General features: G+C 42.4%; 1 protein-coding gene and 1 pseudogene across 3 annotated transcripts in view; one reads left to right on the top strand and one right to left on the bottom strand.

Moving 5' to 3' along the window:
• Positions 1 to 16,418, top strand: part of CFAP52 (cilia and flagella associated protein 52) — a 64,506-nt gene that overhangs the window by 5,667 nt on the left and 42,421 nt on the right. For 2 of the 3 annotated variants that reach the window (XM_054456615.2, XM_054456616.2), the window contains exons 2-4: positions 5,800 to 5,999; positions 6,722 to 6,858; positions 14,206 to 14,334. In XM_054456615.2, the coding sequence (XP_054312590.1) occupies positions 5,800 to 5,999; positions 6,722 to 6,858; positions 14,206 to 14,334 (466 nt within the window). The remainder of the gene's footprint in view (positions 1 to 5,799; positions 6,000 to 6,721; positions 6,859 to 14,205; positions 14,335 to 16,418) is intronic. The other variant, XM_054456618.2, reaches the window with a different exon arrangement.
• On the bottom strand, positions 9,930 to 10,500 carry LOC129016860 (large ribosomal subunit protein eL19-like; annotated as a pseudogene).

Here is a 16,418-nt window from a genome sequence, read left to right on the forward strand (position 1 = left end):
CCATATAATTCTTTTTGAGCTACATTTAGCCAGAGTTGACTCTTCTAGTTTGCAACCAAGAACCATAATTTTTAAATGCAAAAACAAAAATAAATCTGAAGAAATACACACCTGCATGTTACAAGGTTATCTCTGGGCAGGTTACACACCTAAGAGTAGAGTAGCTGGGTCCTGGGGCATGTGCGCGTTCAAGCATCATCAATAAAGACACATTGTTTTCCAAAGCGATTAGACCGATTTACTCTCCCACCAAGCATTTTATGAGTGTTGCCTTTGTTCCACATCAACACGGATGCCTGGTACTGTCAGCCATCTTAATTTTAGCCATTTTGGTGGATATGACATGGTATCTCATTTCGGACATAATTTACATTTTCCTGGTTACTTATGAGGTTGCATCTCTTTTTGTATGTTTATTGGGTTTTGAATTTCCTTCAGCATAAACTGGCTATCCATATCCTTTGCTCATTTTTCTATTGAGAAGCCTATGTTTTCCTTATTGTCTTGTAGGAGTTCTTCGTATGTTATGGAGATGATCCTTTGTCTATTGCATACATTGAAAATATCTTCTTGTTTGTGTTTTTCTCTTCATCCTTCCAATAACAATGTCTTTAGTCATTAAATTTTTTTTTTTTTTGAGAAAGAGTCTCACCCTGTCACCCAGGCTGGAGTGCAGTGGCACAATCTCAGCTCACTGCAACATCCACCTCCCAGGTTTAAGCGATTCTCCTGCCTCAGCCTCTCAAGTAGCTGGGATGATTGGTGTCCACCACCACGCCCAGCTAATTTTTGTATTTTTAGTAGAGACAGGATTTCGCCATATTTGCCAGGCTGGTCTCAAACTCCTAGCCTCAAGTGATCTGCCTGCCTCGGCCTCCCAAAGTGCTGGGATTACAGGCATGAGCCACACAGCCCAGCCTAGATGTTTTTCATTTTTAACATAACTGGGTAAATATATCAGCCTTTTCTTTTATGATTTGCTCTTTTTGTGTCATAGTTAGAAAGTCATTTCTTACACTTTTTGTACATGTTATCTTGTTTTTCACATTTAGGTCTTTGATATACCTGGAAGATATTGTTTGTGTAAGGTGTGAATTATGAATCTAAGTTTAATTTTTCCATATGGATAGCCATATGATTGTTTATAAAGAACCTGCAATTAGAAAAAAATAAAATTTTTTTAGTAGGAATAAGTCACCCTAAAGTCATAAACCTTGGTATTATAAGAACATACTGCATAAAAAAGGAACACTCAATTACAATGAAAAGAATCATTTATTCAATAATTACATTTGGCCATTTGAGGAAAAATAATCCATTTAGCTACAGGAATCACATAAAGCACCAAAATGAATTCCAGAGGGAGTTAAATATAAAAGAAGCATTCATTTAAGAACAAGAAGATTGTATTAATAAATATTTATGAGTCTTTCGATGGAGAAGGAGATAGCAACAAAAAAGATTTTTAAAAACCCAAGAATAAATGTAATAAGAAATGAGTGAGATCTTTATGAAAAAAATGGAAAATGCTACTAGAAGGCATAAAAGGAGACTTATGAAGAAACAGATCCTGTTTTTAAAATAGAGGTATTTTATATTATTATAAAAATCATTTTCCCTTAAGTTAACCTATACATTTAATACGATCTCACTAAAAACACAATCATGAATTTTAAATAGCCAAGGTGACATGCAAGTTTATATTATAAAATAAACACGAAGAGCAATCAAAAAAATTCTGACCATAGGTGAGCAATAACGGAGGACCTGGGTCTGTTTCATATTAAAGCATCTTACAAGGGTTTATAATTGTTGAGATGATTCTTGGTGTAACCAAAATCAGGTTTGGGCCACTTGTCACTTGAAAGCTGAAAACTCAAGAGATGAGCTTTGGTGAAAGGAAGGTTAGCTTTCTTGGAGAAGCCAGCAACCCAGGGGAGAAAATAAACTAGCGTTCAAAGACCACCTCACCGAGTTGAGTCTCTGGATCAGGGAAATTAGAGGAATAATGATCAAAGCATTTTTGTGAAACATGTGCAGTCTCAGGTAGGCAGTTAGTCAATATTTTGGGGCCTTCTGCAGATGCCATCTGCCCTGTTCTTACCAGGCTGGTCAGCCCATTCCCAGAGTTGTTGGTCATTGTATTTTCTTTTATTTTTGCTGAAGGTCCTGTTCTGAAACTGTTTTTAGTGAATAAACTACCAACTCAAGCAAAACAATAATTACATTCAAGCAAACAAACTTTTCTGTAACATGGAAGCAGTAGTGTTACTTTGGCAGATATTTGGAGTGCGAGAGCTGCCTGTGGAAAGAGGCATCACCATGAAAGGTCCCAGGCTCTTCAGAGCACCTGGTGGGCACTCAGAACTGAAACCGAAATTTAAAAAAGATTATTTTCCTGGTTATATTGAGGCATACTTGACATATTAAAGTTGTATCAATTTAAAGTGTACAACATAATGTGTTGATATACATATACATTGTGAAATGATGTCTACAATCAAACTAATTAACATATTCGCTTCACATAGTTACTTTTTGTGTGTGATGAAAACACTTAAGATCAACTCTTGTAGCAGATTTCAAATATACAATACAGTATTATTATTTTTTATTTATTTATTCATTTTTTGAGATGGAATTTTGTTCTTGTCACCCAGGCTGGAGTGCAATAGTGTGATCTCGGCTCACTGCAACCTCCGCCTCGCGGGTTCCAGTGATTCTCCTGCCTCAGCCTCCCGAGTAGCTGGGATTACAGGCGCCCGCCACCATGCCCAGCTAATTTTTTGTATTTTTAGTAGAGACGGGGTTTCACCATGTTGGCCAGGCTGGTCTTGAACTCCTGACCTCAGGTGATCTGCCTGCCTTGGCCTCCCAAAGTGCTGGGATTCCAGGAGTGAGCCACCACACCTGGCCACAATGCAGTATTATTAACTGTGACCATGCTGTACATTGGGTCTCTAGAACTTCTTTATCCTGCACAGCGGACCTTTTCACCCTCTGACCAACATCTCTTCATTCCCCTACCCCTAGCGAACACCATTCTACTCTCTGCTTTTATACATTTGGCTTTTTCAGGTTCCACATCTAAGTGAGATCACCATGCAGTATTTGTCTTTCTGTGTCTGGCTTCACTTAGCATAATGCCCTCCAGGTTCATTTGAAAAAAAATGAATTAAGATCCTGAATAGATATTCCTCAAAAGAAGACATACAAATGGGCAACGGGTATATAAAAAGGTACCCAGCATCACTAGTCATCAGGGAAATGCAAATCAAAGCCTGAGTGAGATATCACCTCACACCTGTTAGAATGGCTATTATCACACAGACAAAAGGTAACAAGCTGGCGAGAATGTGGAGAAAGGGATGCCCTGTCCACTGTTGGTGGGAATGCAAATTGGTGCAGCCATTACAGAAAACAGTATAGAGTTTCCTCAAAAAATTAAAAAGAAAACTACCAGATGATCTAGCAATCCCACTTATGGGTATAAGGAAATGAAATCAGTATATGGAAGAAGTATTTGCACCTCTATGTTCTGTTCAGCGCTATGTTCAGCACTATTTGCAACAGCCAAGATGTGGAAACAACCTAAATGTCCATCAACAGATGAATGGATAAAGAAAATGTCACACACACACACAGGCACACACAATGTTATATATATATAGGCACACACAATGTTATATATATATATATAGAGAGAGAGAGAGAGAGAGAGAGATGGACCCTCGCTCTGGTTTATTCATTTATTTATTTATTTTATTTTATTTTGAGACGGAGTCTCGCTCTGTCGCCCTGGCTGGAGTGCAGTGGCACAATCTTGGCTCACTGCAAGCTCCGCCTCCTGGGTTCATGCCATTCTTCTGCCTCAGCCTCCCGAGCAGCTGGGACTACAGGCGCCTGCCACCACACCCGGTTAATTTTTTGTATTTTTAGTAGAGATAGGGTCTCACCGTGTTAGCCAGGATGGTCTCGATCTCCTGACCTCGTGATCCGCCCACCTCAGCCTCCCAAAGTGCTGGGATTACAGGCGTGAGCCACCGCGACCAGCCTTATTTATTTATTTATTTACTTATTTTTGAGATGGAGTCTTACTCTTTTGCCCAGGCTGGAGTGCAGTGGCGTGATCTCGGCTCACTGCAACCTCCTCCTCCCGGGTTCAAGCGATTCTTCTGCCTCAGCCTCCCAAGTAGCTGGGACTACAGGCGCCCACCACCACGCCTGGCTAATATTTGTATTTTTAGTAGAGGCAGGGTTTCACCATATTGCCCAGGCTGGTCTCAAACTCCTGACCTCGTGATCTGCCCGCCTCAGCCTCCCAAAGTGCTGGGATTACAGGTGTGAGCCACCGCGCCTGGCCACACAATGTAATATTACTTAGACTTTAAAAAGAAGGATATCATGCCATTTGTAAAGACATGGATGAACCTGGAGAATATTATGCTTTGTGAAGTAAAATAGGCCAAATTTTTATCTTTACCAAACCTTTGCCTGAGGTAGTTCTCCCTATGACTGTGCACTCACCCAAGCAGGCTGCTCACGCTCCATGCACTCACACTTTTTAGGATTATGAGAATTGGCCGTAGGCCTTGCTGGACCAGCATCAGCATCACTTAGGAGCTTATGAGAAATACAGAATCTCAACCCCTTCTCAGACCTGAAATCGGAATCTGCATTTTAACAGGATCCCTCAGGGATTTTTTTTTTAATTTTTATTTATTTATTTATTTATATTATTATTATTATTATACCTTAGGTTTTATGGTACATGTGCGCAATGTGCAGGTTAGTTACATATGTATACACGTGCCATGCTGGTGCGCTGCACCCACTAACTGGTCATCTAGCATTAGGTATATCTCCCAATGCTATCCCTCCCCCCTCCCCCCACCCCGCAACAGTCCCCGAAGTGTGATGTTCCCCTTCCTGTGTCCATGTGTTCTCATTGTTCAATTTCCACCTATGAGTGAGAATATGCGGTGTTTGGTTTTTTGTTCTTGCGATAGTTTACTGAGAATGATGATTTCCAATTTCATCCATGTCCCTACAAAGGACATGAACTCATCATTTTTTATGGCTGCATAGTATTCCATGGTGTATATGTGCCACATTTTCTTAATCCAGTCTATCATTGTTGGACATTTGGGTTGGTTCCAAGTCTTTGCTATTGTGAATAATGCCGCAATAAACATACGTGTGCATGTGTCTTTATAGCAGCATAATTTATAGTCCTTTGGGTATATACCCAGTAATGGGATGGCTGGGTCGAATGGAATTTCTAGTTCTAGATCCCCCTCAGGGATTTTTATAAACATCAAAGTTTAAGAAGTGATTACTAGATGAACCTTTTTGTCAGTGAAATAAAATTACTTACTTCCCCAACTTCTTTTAGCTGAACTAAGGCTTATTTTAAAAGTGTTGGCTGGGCACGGTGGCTCACGCCTGTAATCCCAGCACTTTGGGAGGCTGAGGTGGGCGGATCACGAGGTCAGGAGTTCAAGACCAGCCTGACCAACATGGTGAAACCCTGTCTCTACTAAAAATACAAAAAAAAATTAGCCGGGTGTGGTGGCGGGTGCCTGTAATCCCAGCTACTTGGGAGGCTGAAGCAGGAGAATCACTTGAACCCAGGAGGTGAAGGTTGCAGTGAGCTAAGACTGCGCCATTGCCCCCAGGCTGGGTGACAAAAGCAAGACTCCGTCACAAAAAAAAAAAGTGTTGTGTTTTGTACTCAGGTAGAAAATTCCTGGCCACTTCTGTACCTGATTATTATTACTGTGAATCTCTCTCTTTTAGGACATGTGCCTACTGGTCTCAAATGTCATCCTGACCAGGAGCATGTGATTTATCCTCTTGGTTGCACAGTCCTCATTCAGGCAATAAATACTAAAGAGCAGAACTTCCTACAGGGTCATGGCAACAACGTCTCCTGCTTGGCCATCTCCAGGTCTGGAGAGTACATCGCCTCCGGACAAGTCACATTCATGGGGTTCAAGGTGAATACAGTGAAAACGACTCATTGTCAATTTATCTAGAGGTGCCTCCCTAGAAGAACTGCCCCGCTTCAAGTTGTTAGTTCTGTGTGGCAATGTGCTTTATTCTTCCTTCTTCTTCCTTTTGACTTCTCTTTTAACTCATTTTCATTCCGTCAGACCGGGAGTGAAGGACTCTAATGATTTTATACCCGAGGTTTCAGCTTGTGACTGATAATGCTCACAAACGAAAGTTCCCGCTTAAAGCTGTTTCCATTGTGTTGCTGTCATGTTTGTAGAACCTGATCTGATTTCTAGAAAAGTGATAGAACGGGCCGGGCGCAGTGGCTCACGCCTGTAATCCCAGCACTTTGGGAGACCGAGACGGTCGGATCACCTGAGGTCAGGTGTTCGAGACCAGCCTAGCCAACATGGTGAAACCCGTCTCTACTAAAAATACAAAATTAGCCAGGCGTGGTGGTGCATGCCTGTAATCCCAGCTACTCGGGAGGCTGAGACAGGGAGAATTGCTTGAACCCAGGAGGTGGAGGTTGCAGTGAGCGGAGATAGCGCCATTGCACTCCAGCCTGGGCAAAAAAGAGCGAGACTCCGTTTCAAAAAAAAAAAAATAGAAAAAAGAAAAAAGAAAAGTGACAGTACTAATTTGTTTTCACCAAGAAGGGTAGCTATCTCCTCGGATGCTTTTAATGCCTCCCTATGATCTGACGGTGTGTTCTTGCCCCCAGGCAGACATCATTTTGTGGGGTTATAAGAAAAGAGAGCTGCTTGCTCGGCTGTCCCTTCACAAAGGCAAAATTGAAGCTCTGGCCTTTTCTCCAAATGATTTGTACTTGGTATCACTAGGAGGCCCAGATGACGGAAGGTAATGTACTAAACATAGTTACTTATTTTCTTTATTTTTTTTAACTTTTATTTTAGGTTAGACGTACATGTGCAGGTTTGTTGTATAGGTAAACTTATGTCATGGGTTTGTTGTACAGATTATTTCATCAACCAGGTGCTCAGCCTAGTACCCAGTAGTTATTTTTTCTGATCCTCTCCCTCCTCCCACCCTCCACCCTCAAGCAGGCCCCAGTGTCTGTGTTCCCTTCTATGTGTTCATGTGTTCTCATCATTTAGCTCCCACTTATAAGTAAGAACATGTGGTATTTGGTTTTCTACTCCTGCATTAGGTTGCTAAGGATTATGGCCTCCAGCTCCATCCATGTTCCTGTAACGAACATGATCTCATTCTCTTTTATGGCTGCATAGTAGTCCATGATGTATATGTACCACATTTTCTTTATCCAGTCTACCATTGATGAGCATTTGGGTTGATTCCATGTCTTTGCTAGTGTGAATAGTGCTGTGATACACACACAATCATATGTGTCTTTATGGTAGAACAATTTATATTCCTTTGAGTATGTAGCCAGTAATGGGATTGCTGGGTTGAATGATAGTTCTGTTTTTAGCTGTTTGAGGAATCACCACCCTGCTTTCCACAATGGTTCAACTAATCTACACTCCCACCAACAGTACATAAGCATTCCCTTTTCTTTGCAACCTCACCAGCATCTGTTATTTTTTGACTTTTTAATAATAGTTGTTCTGCCTGATATGAGGTGGTTATCTCATTGTGGTTTTGCTTTGCATTTCTCTAATGACCAGTGATATTGAGCCTTTTTTCATATGCTTGTTGGCTGCATGTGTGTCTTCTTTTGCAAAGTGTTCATGTCCTTTGCCTGCTTTTTAACGGAGTTTTTGTTTTATCTTATAAATTTATTTAAGTTCTGTATAGATGCAAGATACTTTTTCAGATGCCAAGTTTGCAATATTTGCTTATTTTCTGCAGGGTATATTTCCAGAAGTGACAAGGGCCCTGTCCCCTCTAATGTTCTCTCTTGGCCCATCTATATTTCAGTGTGCATTGTCTGAAAAGCCTCTGAGAAAAATACCATAAAAGAGTGGTTTTCAAAGTTGGCTGCATGTTGAAATCACCTGGGCAACTTTAGGGAATCACTGGTGCCTGGGTGTACCTTCAGAGAGTCCGATTTGATTGGCCTGAGCTCTAAGGGTTATACAATCTTCCCAGTACTGTGTTGAACACAGGTGGCCAGAGTGAGCATCTGTAAGGAACATGGCTGTGCTTTGGTCAAGGATAGGCCAAGGTAGGGTGTCCATATCCTGCGTGACTCAGCAAGTTTAGAGTGCAGGTGTATAATTCCACTGTTAACACAGCCATGTTGCCATAACATGGGAAAGGCCATCACTTGGCTCTACATCACTATTGTCTGTTAAAGGTATAATTGCCCTGTGGACACTGTGCAGGTGCCCTGGCGCCCAGAGAAAGAGAGAGAGAGCCAGAGCTGTCCATCTTTGCAGATGGACAAGGGGGAGCCAGGACACAGCTCAGCCCACTCGTGCCCAGAGAGACAAAGAGTTAAGCTGCTGACCCTGAAGGCAGGGTAGAGCCGGCTGCGCAGCTGTATGTGGGAGATGCCAGCTCAAGCAGCGGAGGCAAGGCGGACAGTGTGAGAAAGCTGTTGATGAGAGCTGCTGCTGAATAAAATCATCTTCCACCTGCCTACAGCCCCCGAGTGTTCTTTCTGCTCATCCACCCACTCCCCTCGGACTTCAGCATGGGCTGGACCCAGACCCTGGGATCTGACAGCATCCATATCTTGTTTCAGGTCTTAGTGGAAAGGCTTTCAATTTCACCCCATTCAGTGTGATAATTAGCTGTGGGTTTGTCATATAAGGTCTTTATCACGTTGAGGTATGCTCCTTCCATACCCGATAGAATATTTTTTAGCCACAGAAAAGAATTTTTTTTTGAGATGGAGTTTCACTCTTGTTGCCCAGGCTGGAGTGCAATGGCGCAATCTCGGCTCACCGCAATCTCCGCCTCCCAGGTTCAAGCAGGCAGATCACCTGAGGTCAGGAGTTTGAAACCAACCTGGCCAACCTGGTGAAACGCTGTCTCTACTAAAAACACAAAAATTAGCCAGGCGTAGTGCCGGGGCCTGTAATCCCAGCTACTTGGGAGGCTGAGGCAGGAGAATCGCTTGAACCTGGGAGGCAGAGGTTGCAGTGAGCGAAGATCGCACCACTGCACTCCAGCCTAGGCAACAGAGTGAGACTCCAGCTAAAAATAAATAAACAAACAAACAAACAAAATATATTAGGAAGAACAATCAATGCAGTACATGTTCCTATGTAAATGTCTAAGGAACACAATCTGTAGAAGAAAAATAATAACACCTGAGGTTTGCGTGGGATTTAATACTTCAGTACACTTCTATATATATTTTCTTATTTGAGCTTCATAGGTTTATTACAAAGGAAATTTATATTTGTGTATAGTTATATAATAATAGTTCTTCTCTTACTATATAGCAAGTCAACAAAATTTTCATGAGATTTCCTCTTTTTCTTGTCATTCACAAGTGGTCACCCCTTCCCTGGCTCATTGCCACTGACTGTTTCTGATAAGAAATGTATTGGCCGGGTTCGGTGGCTCACGCCTGAAATCCCAGCACTTTGGTAGGCCGAGGCAGGTGGATCACCTGAGGTTAGGAGTTTGAGACCAACCTAGCCAACATGGTGAGAACCCATCTCTACTAAAAATACAAAAATTAGCCGGGCATGGTGGCAGGTGCCTGTAATCCCAGCTACTCAGGAGGCTGAGGCAGAAGAATTGCTTGAACCTGGGAGGTGGAGGTTGCAGTGAGCCAAGGTCGTGCCATTGCACTCCAGCCTGGGGACAAGAGCGAGACTCCGTCTCAAAAAAAAAAAAAAAAAAAAGAAATGTATCCAGAAATCCCCTGTTAACATTCTTAGCTCAACTTCTTTTTTTTTTTTTTTTGCAGGTAGAAAAAGGCTTGTTGTATTTTAATGACTAATCTATGTAATCACCAGGAGTGCTATCTACAGACAAGAAATGGGGAGCTTCTATTTCTTAGTTTCTTCCTCCTTGGGCAAGTCTTGGTCTTCTCCTTCTTGGCCTGGAGATGCTCTTCACGGCGCTTGTGTGCTTCCTTGGTCTTGGATCTGTGGGCCTTAGCCTGTTCAGCTGGGAGCTTTTCACAGGCTTCTGCTGTCAGCTCATGGATATGTTCTATGAGAATCCAGTTGTTTTTTGAATACATTCCCCTCCACCTTCAGGTACAAGCTGTGATTCGTGTGGTGATCAATCTTCTTGGATCCATGGTATCTTCAGAGCAGGTGGCGCAGAATCCTCATTCTCCTCATCCAGGTTACTTTCTCTGGCAAAGGGCTGTACCCTTTGGCTTACCTATGCCCATGTGCCTGCCCTTCTGGCGGGCCAAGGTGTTTTCCCATCATCCAGCCAGGAATGGACAGTCACAGGCCTATGGATAATTAGCTCATCTTTGATCAGCTTCCAGATCTGCTGGTGGGAGTTGGCCTTGGCAATTTCATTCGTCTCATTGGGGTCCAACCAGACCTTCTTTTTGCCACGGCAGAGGGCACTAGAGGCAAGCCCCTTCTGAAGCCCAAACATCCTCACGGCTTTGGCCACTGCAGTGAAAGAAAAGAGTTCCAACATCCTCCGTTCAACTTAAAGCAGTTATTCTCAACCTTTGGTGCACACTGATATTACCTAGGAAGATTTAAAAAACACTGATGCCTGGGTCCCACCCCCGGAGATTCTTGGAGCTAGGCCATTAGGCCACCCCCATCCCACCCCCTGTCAAAGAGACTAGGTCTTGGGGGGAAAATGGCCCCTTAACCAAGGTTAATCTGGCAAAACTGTTAATCTCTGCTGTAATTTTAAGCTGCCTAAAATTTGCTTGCAGAACATTCAAGAATGTTGAAAAGCCAAAAGAAAGAAAGGAAAACAAACCTTGCTGTACTAAAAAAATGCAATATGCCCATCCCTGGATAGTCTCTGTGGTGAGAAGGGTGGAGTTCTGCTGAGTGGTTTGGAGAGTCAGGGGTCAACCCTGAATGTGTGGTAGGGGTTTATTCTACCCAACTCATCTAGCTTTTATGCAGAGGAAAAGAAACAAAAGGGAAGCTGCCAATTATAGTGGACATCCTATAGTTTGCATGCATCTTTTTTTTTGTTTTTTGTTTTTTTGAGATGGAGTTTCACTCTTGTTTCCCAGGCTGGAGTGCAACGGCACGATCTCAGCTCACCACAAACTCTGCCTCCCAGGTTCAAGTGATTCTCCTGCCTCCGCCTCCCAAGTAGCTGGGATTACAGGCATGCCCCACCACGCCTGGCTAATTTTGTATTTTTAGTAGAGACAGGGTCTCTTCATGTTGGTCAGGCTGGTCTCGAACTCCCAACCTCAGGTGTTCCACCCTCCTCGGCCTCCCAGAGTGCTGAGATTATAGGCGTGAGTCACCGCTCCCAGCCTGCATGTATCTTTTAAATTTTGTAACCTATTTATGAAACTTTTTCCACTGATGTCATCATGGTATTCATGTTGTAATGCAACCTGCTTTTTTACTAACTTTATATGAAGGACGTCTATGTACATACACGTAGATATAGATCTCATCCTTTGCCGTAATAGCATAGTATTCCATTGTACAAATGTGCTGGAATCTATTTGGCCAGCTGTCTATGTTGTTGCCCTTTGTTTTATCTATTTTTAAAACAAATTTGTTTTTGTGCCGGATGCAGTGGCTTACACCTGTAATCCAAGCACTTTGGGAGGCCAAGGCGGAAAGGATCACTTGAGCCTAGAAGTTCAAGACTAGCCTGGGCAACATAGGGAGACCCCTGTTTCCACAAAAACTGAAAAATTAGCCAGGCGTGGTGGTGTGTGCCTGTAGTCCAGCTACTTGGGAGGTTGAAGTGGGAGCACTGCTTGAGCCCAGGAGTTTGAGGCTGCAGTGAGTGGTGATCATGCCACTGCACTCCAGCTGGGGCAACAGAGAGAGACCTTGTCTCAAAAAAACAAAATTGTTTTTGAAAAATTAAAGCTATTTCTGGCCATGGCGTATAAAGAAACTGTGCTGTCCTACTATGCAAAAGGATCCAAAATTCAAAAGCATGAGTCTCATATCCCTCTCACCATAAAGATTCCACTCCCCAGAGGCGCTTGGATTTTTTAAACTGAAATATATTTCATATACCATAAAATTCACCCATGTTAAGGTGTACAGTTGAGTGGTTTTTAATGTGTTCACAAGGTTTGCAATCATCACCACAGTCAATTCTAGAATGTTTTCAACAGCCCAAAAAGAAACCCCATACCCAGCCAGGCACGGTGGCTCACGCCTGTACTCCCAACACTTTGGGAGGCTGAGGCGAGTGGATCGCCTGAGGTCAGGAGTTCGAGAACAGCCTGGCCAACATAGTGAAACCCTGTCTCTACTAAAAATACAAAAGAATTAGCTGGGCGTGGTGGTGGGTGCCTGTAACCCCAGCTACTAGGGAGGCTGAGGCAGGAGAATCGCTTGAACCCAGGAGACAGAGGTTGCAGTGAGCCAAGATTGCACCATTGCACTCCAGCCTAGGCAACAAGAGCAAAACTCCGTCTCAAAAAAATAAAAATAAAAAAATAAACCCCATACCCATTAGCAATCACTCTCCATCCCTCCTCCTTCAAGCCCCAGGCAACCACTAATCAACCATCTGTCTCTAGCTTTGCCTATTCTAAAACATTTCTCATAAGTAGAATCATACAATATGTGGTCTTTTGTGACTGGCTTCTTTCACTTAGCATAATGTTTTCAAAGTTTATCCATTTGTGGCATGCACAGTATTTCATTTTTTATCGTCAAATAGTATTCCATTGTGTAGACAGCCTACATTATCTTCATCTATGCATCAGCTGATGGACTTTGAGTCATTTCCACTTCTAAACTATTATTAATAACGGCGCTATGAACATTCATGTACAAGATTTTGTGTGGACATGTCTTCATTTCTCTTGGATACGAGGCACTTGTTTTGAATAGTCTTTGATTTTTGGTTCATCATCTAGTTATCATTTAAACTTTTTAAGTAGTTTACCTCCGAATTTTTCCACTTTTGATGGTATCTGTTAATGTCCCACTATGGAAAAGGGAGAATTCATGGCTCTTATACGAGTTCCTACCTCCCTATTCCTGGTGATCTTGGTTATACCTTGATTTTAGACCAATGTGATAATACATTCCATATGTAGAAAAGTTGGGAAATATAGTTAGGTATGTTTTTACATGAACAAGATTTGTAACATTTTCATTCTTTTTCTTTAAATACTTTGATTCGAACGTTTAACATAACACCCCCTTCCCAGCATTTTTTGTATTATGATCCACACCCTATTCAGTGTAGGATTAAGTTGTATGATTGCACCCAGAAGAAGGAAGTGTAACCCTATAGCTGCAATTCTCACAATGTAGTCCCCAGACCAGCAGCACACACATCACCTGGAACTTATGAGAAAAGCAAATTCTCAGATCCCACGTACTGAATCAGACACTGCGGTGCTGGGGCCTAGCAGTCTCTGTTTTAATAATTCTTTTGTTTTTGTTTTTGTTTTTGTTTTTTGTTTTTGAGACACAATCTCGCTCTCTTGCCCAGGCTGGAGTGCAATGGTACAATCTTGGCTCACTGCAACCTCCACCTCCCGGATTCAAGCGATTCTCCTGCCTCAGCCTCCTGAGTAGCTGGGACTACAGGCGCGCGCCACCACGTCCGGCTAATTTTTTTATTTTCAGTAAAGATGGGTTTTCACCATGTTGGCCAGGTTAGTCTCAAACTCCTTATCTCAGGTGATCCACCCACCTCGGCCTCCCAAAGTGCTGGGATTACAGGTGTGAGCCAACATGCCCAGCCAACATTCGAAACCATCCTGGCCAACATGGTGAAACCCCATCTCTACTAAAAATACAAAAATTACCTGGACATGGTGGTGTGCACCTGTAGCCCCAGCTACTCAGGAGGCTGAGGCAGGAAAATCGCTTGAATCCAGGAGGCGGAGGTTGCAGTGAGCCGAGATCGCACCATTGCACTCCAGCCTGGGCAACAAGAGCGAAACTCCATCTCAAAAACAAACAACAACAACAAATTTTTAATGTGTCACCATTGTATCTTCTAATACCCAGTGTGGTTGAGGAGATGTCAGGGGTGGGGTAATTTTTTTGTTCGTTTTTAAGTAACCTGTTGTGTTTTTTTCTTTCTAGAACCACTAAGATGGTTGTTTCTTATTTTGAAAGCCTGTTTTCTCTTTGACTTTTTTTTTGGTCTCTCTTATTTCTGCAGTGTGGTGGTGTGGAGCATAGCCAAGAGAGATGCCATCTGTGGCAGCCCTGCAGCCGGCCTCAATGTTGGCAATGCCACCAATGTGATCTTCTCCAGGTGCCGGGATGAGATGTTTGTCACTGCTGGAAAGTACGTGTCTGCGTTTGGAGTTTTCAGAACTCATAAATTGCTATATTTTCTTGTACAGAAAACATGGTCATTCTGATCTGGGGGAACACATCTTTAGTCCTGGATAAATACCTTACATCATAGTTTTTGTGATTTTGTACTCATTAAAAGTTCTCTTCGCTGGAAGTATTTTCACTATAGTTATTTTAAAATTCTGTGATTGCTGCTGAAAAGATTTTGCTTACCTGCTTAACTGTTCTCAGGTTCTGGTTTGTGACAGAATTATCTCCAATCCATGCTCACAGAAACAATTTGCACAATTGCACAGATTCACCTACTGATTGATGTTTCTTCCCACCTGCTCTTGATTGGGGTCTCATGATCTGATAGTTTGCAAATGAATTCTGCCAGGAAGTTTCAAATGGTTAGACTGTTAGCCATATAAAATAATTACGGGCAGAATCAGCTTTAACCAGCTAATGGTGACCTAGCTCAAAGTTTGAACAGAGGCCAGCATCTGCCTAAGGGAGGGAATAAATTAATTTACAGATTCACTAATTAGAACCCTGTTTAAATTAGCAAATTAGGGAGGGTTTTTGTTTTTGTTTTTGACAGCGTTTTGCTGTGTCGCCCAGGCTGTAGTGCAGTGGCATGGTCTCAGCTCACTGCAACCTCCACCTCCCGGGTTCAAGCAATTCTCCTGCCTCAGCCTCCCAAGTATCTGGGATTACAGGTGCCCACCTCCACACCTGGCTAATTTTTGTATTTTTAATAGAGACAGGGTTTCACCATGTTGGCCAGGTTGGTCTCCAACTCCTGACCTCAGGTGTCTGTTTGGAGTTTGAAGGGAAGGTTAAATATGAATTTTAAAAATCCTTTTTTAATGTTATATACCAGTTCAAAGGGCAAGAAATCAGGAAATACAGGGTTGAAGTATGTGTTCAGTAGAGCTATTTTTTTCAACCCGTCTTGGAAAGGTACACATGGTTGGTTACTTTTCCAGCCAGAGAAGAGAATTTGTGCAGCTCTACATCTGTATTGTTTCCTGTCCCCACTTTATGATATGCAACTTACATTTGCTCCATGGCTAATTATGAGGAACGATTCATTCAGAGGCCATGAAGCTAATTGACCGGCATGAAAGCCAGCCCCTACTAAGCAACCTAAAGCAACTGACCACGGGCTGTGGCGATGCTCTTCAACTTTTTTCAGATTTGCAGAGTGATTTGACTAAGTCAGGGTTTTATAGGGTTCTTTCTGCTCCTTCACAGCCCCTTAAGCAGCAGGTATTGGTCCATTCTGATGTCCATGAGCAACGTTTCTTCAGGACTCAATACTCGAATTTTATATAAAAACAGTTTTTTTTAGGACAATCTGCATTCTACGTCCGGTTTGATTTCATGTGACACTGAGAACTGAGAAAGTGATCATTCTTAAGTAAAATTTTTGACATGGCACCTATGTATGCTGGGTTCTCTAACTTGGTCCCAATGCCATGTATGCCACTATATTGTCCCCATGAGATGTCCTGCAAGTTTAAGTATTTCAGAATCCAAATAACATCTACCAGGAAGACCACGAAAAAGCTCTTTGTTTAAAAAAAAAGTTCACTATGTTTAAAATATGTCTGAGTACTTACTATACATATAACTCTGGGAGCTAAAAAAACAAAAGAAAAACTATATATATATACATATACAGTTATATATGTATGTGTGTAGATATATATGTGTATATATATGTGTGTGTATATATATATATATATATATATATATGTACACATAGAGAGAGACAGACTCGCACGCTGTTGCCCAGGCTGGAGTGCAATGGCGCAATCTCAGCTCACTGCAACCTCAGCCTCCCAGGTTCAAATGATTCTCCTGCCTCAGCCTCCCAAGTAACTGAGATTACAGGTGCATGCTGCCATGCCCAGCTAATTTTTTTGTATTTTAGTAGAGATGGGGTTTCACCGTGTTGTCCAGGCTGGTCTCGAACTCCTGAGCTCAGGCAATCCACCTGCCTCGGCCTCCCAAAGGGCTAGGATTTATAGGCATCAGCTACCATGCCTGGCCCAAAACTTGATATATTTTTAGATTAATCTTTTC

Source organism: Pongo pygmaeus, chromosome 19 (assembly GCF_028885625.2).
Source record: "Pongo pygmaeus isolate AG05252 chromosome 19, NHGRI_mPonPyg2-v2.0_pri, whole genome shotgun sequence".
Lineage (NCBI taxonomy): Eukaryota > Metazoa > Chordata > Mammalia > Primates > Hominidae > Pongo > Pongo pygmaeus.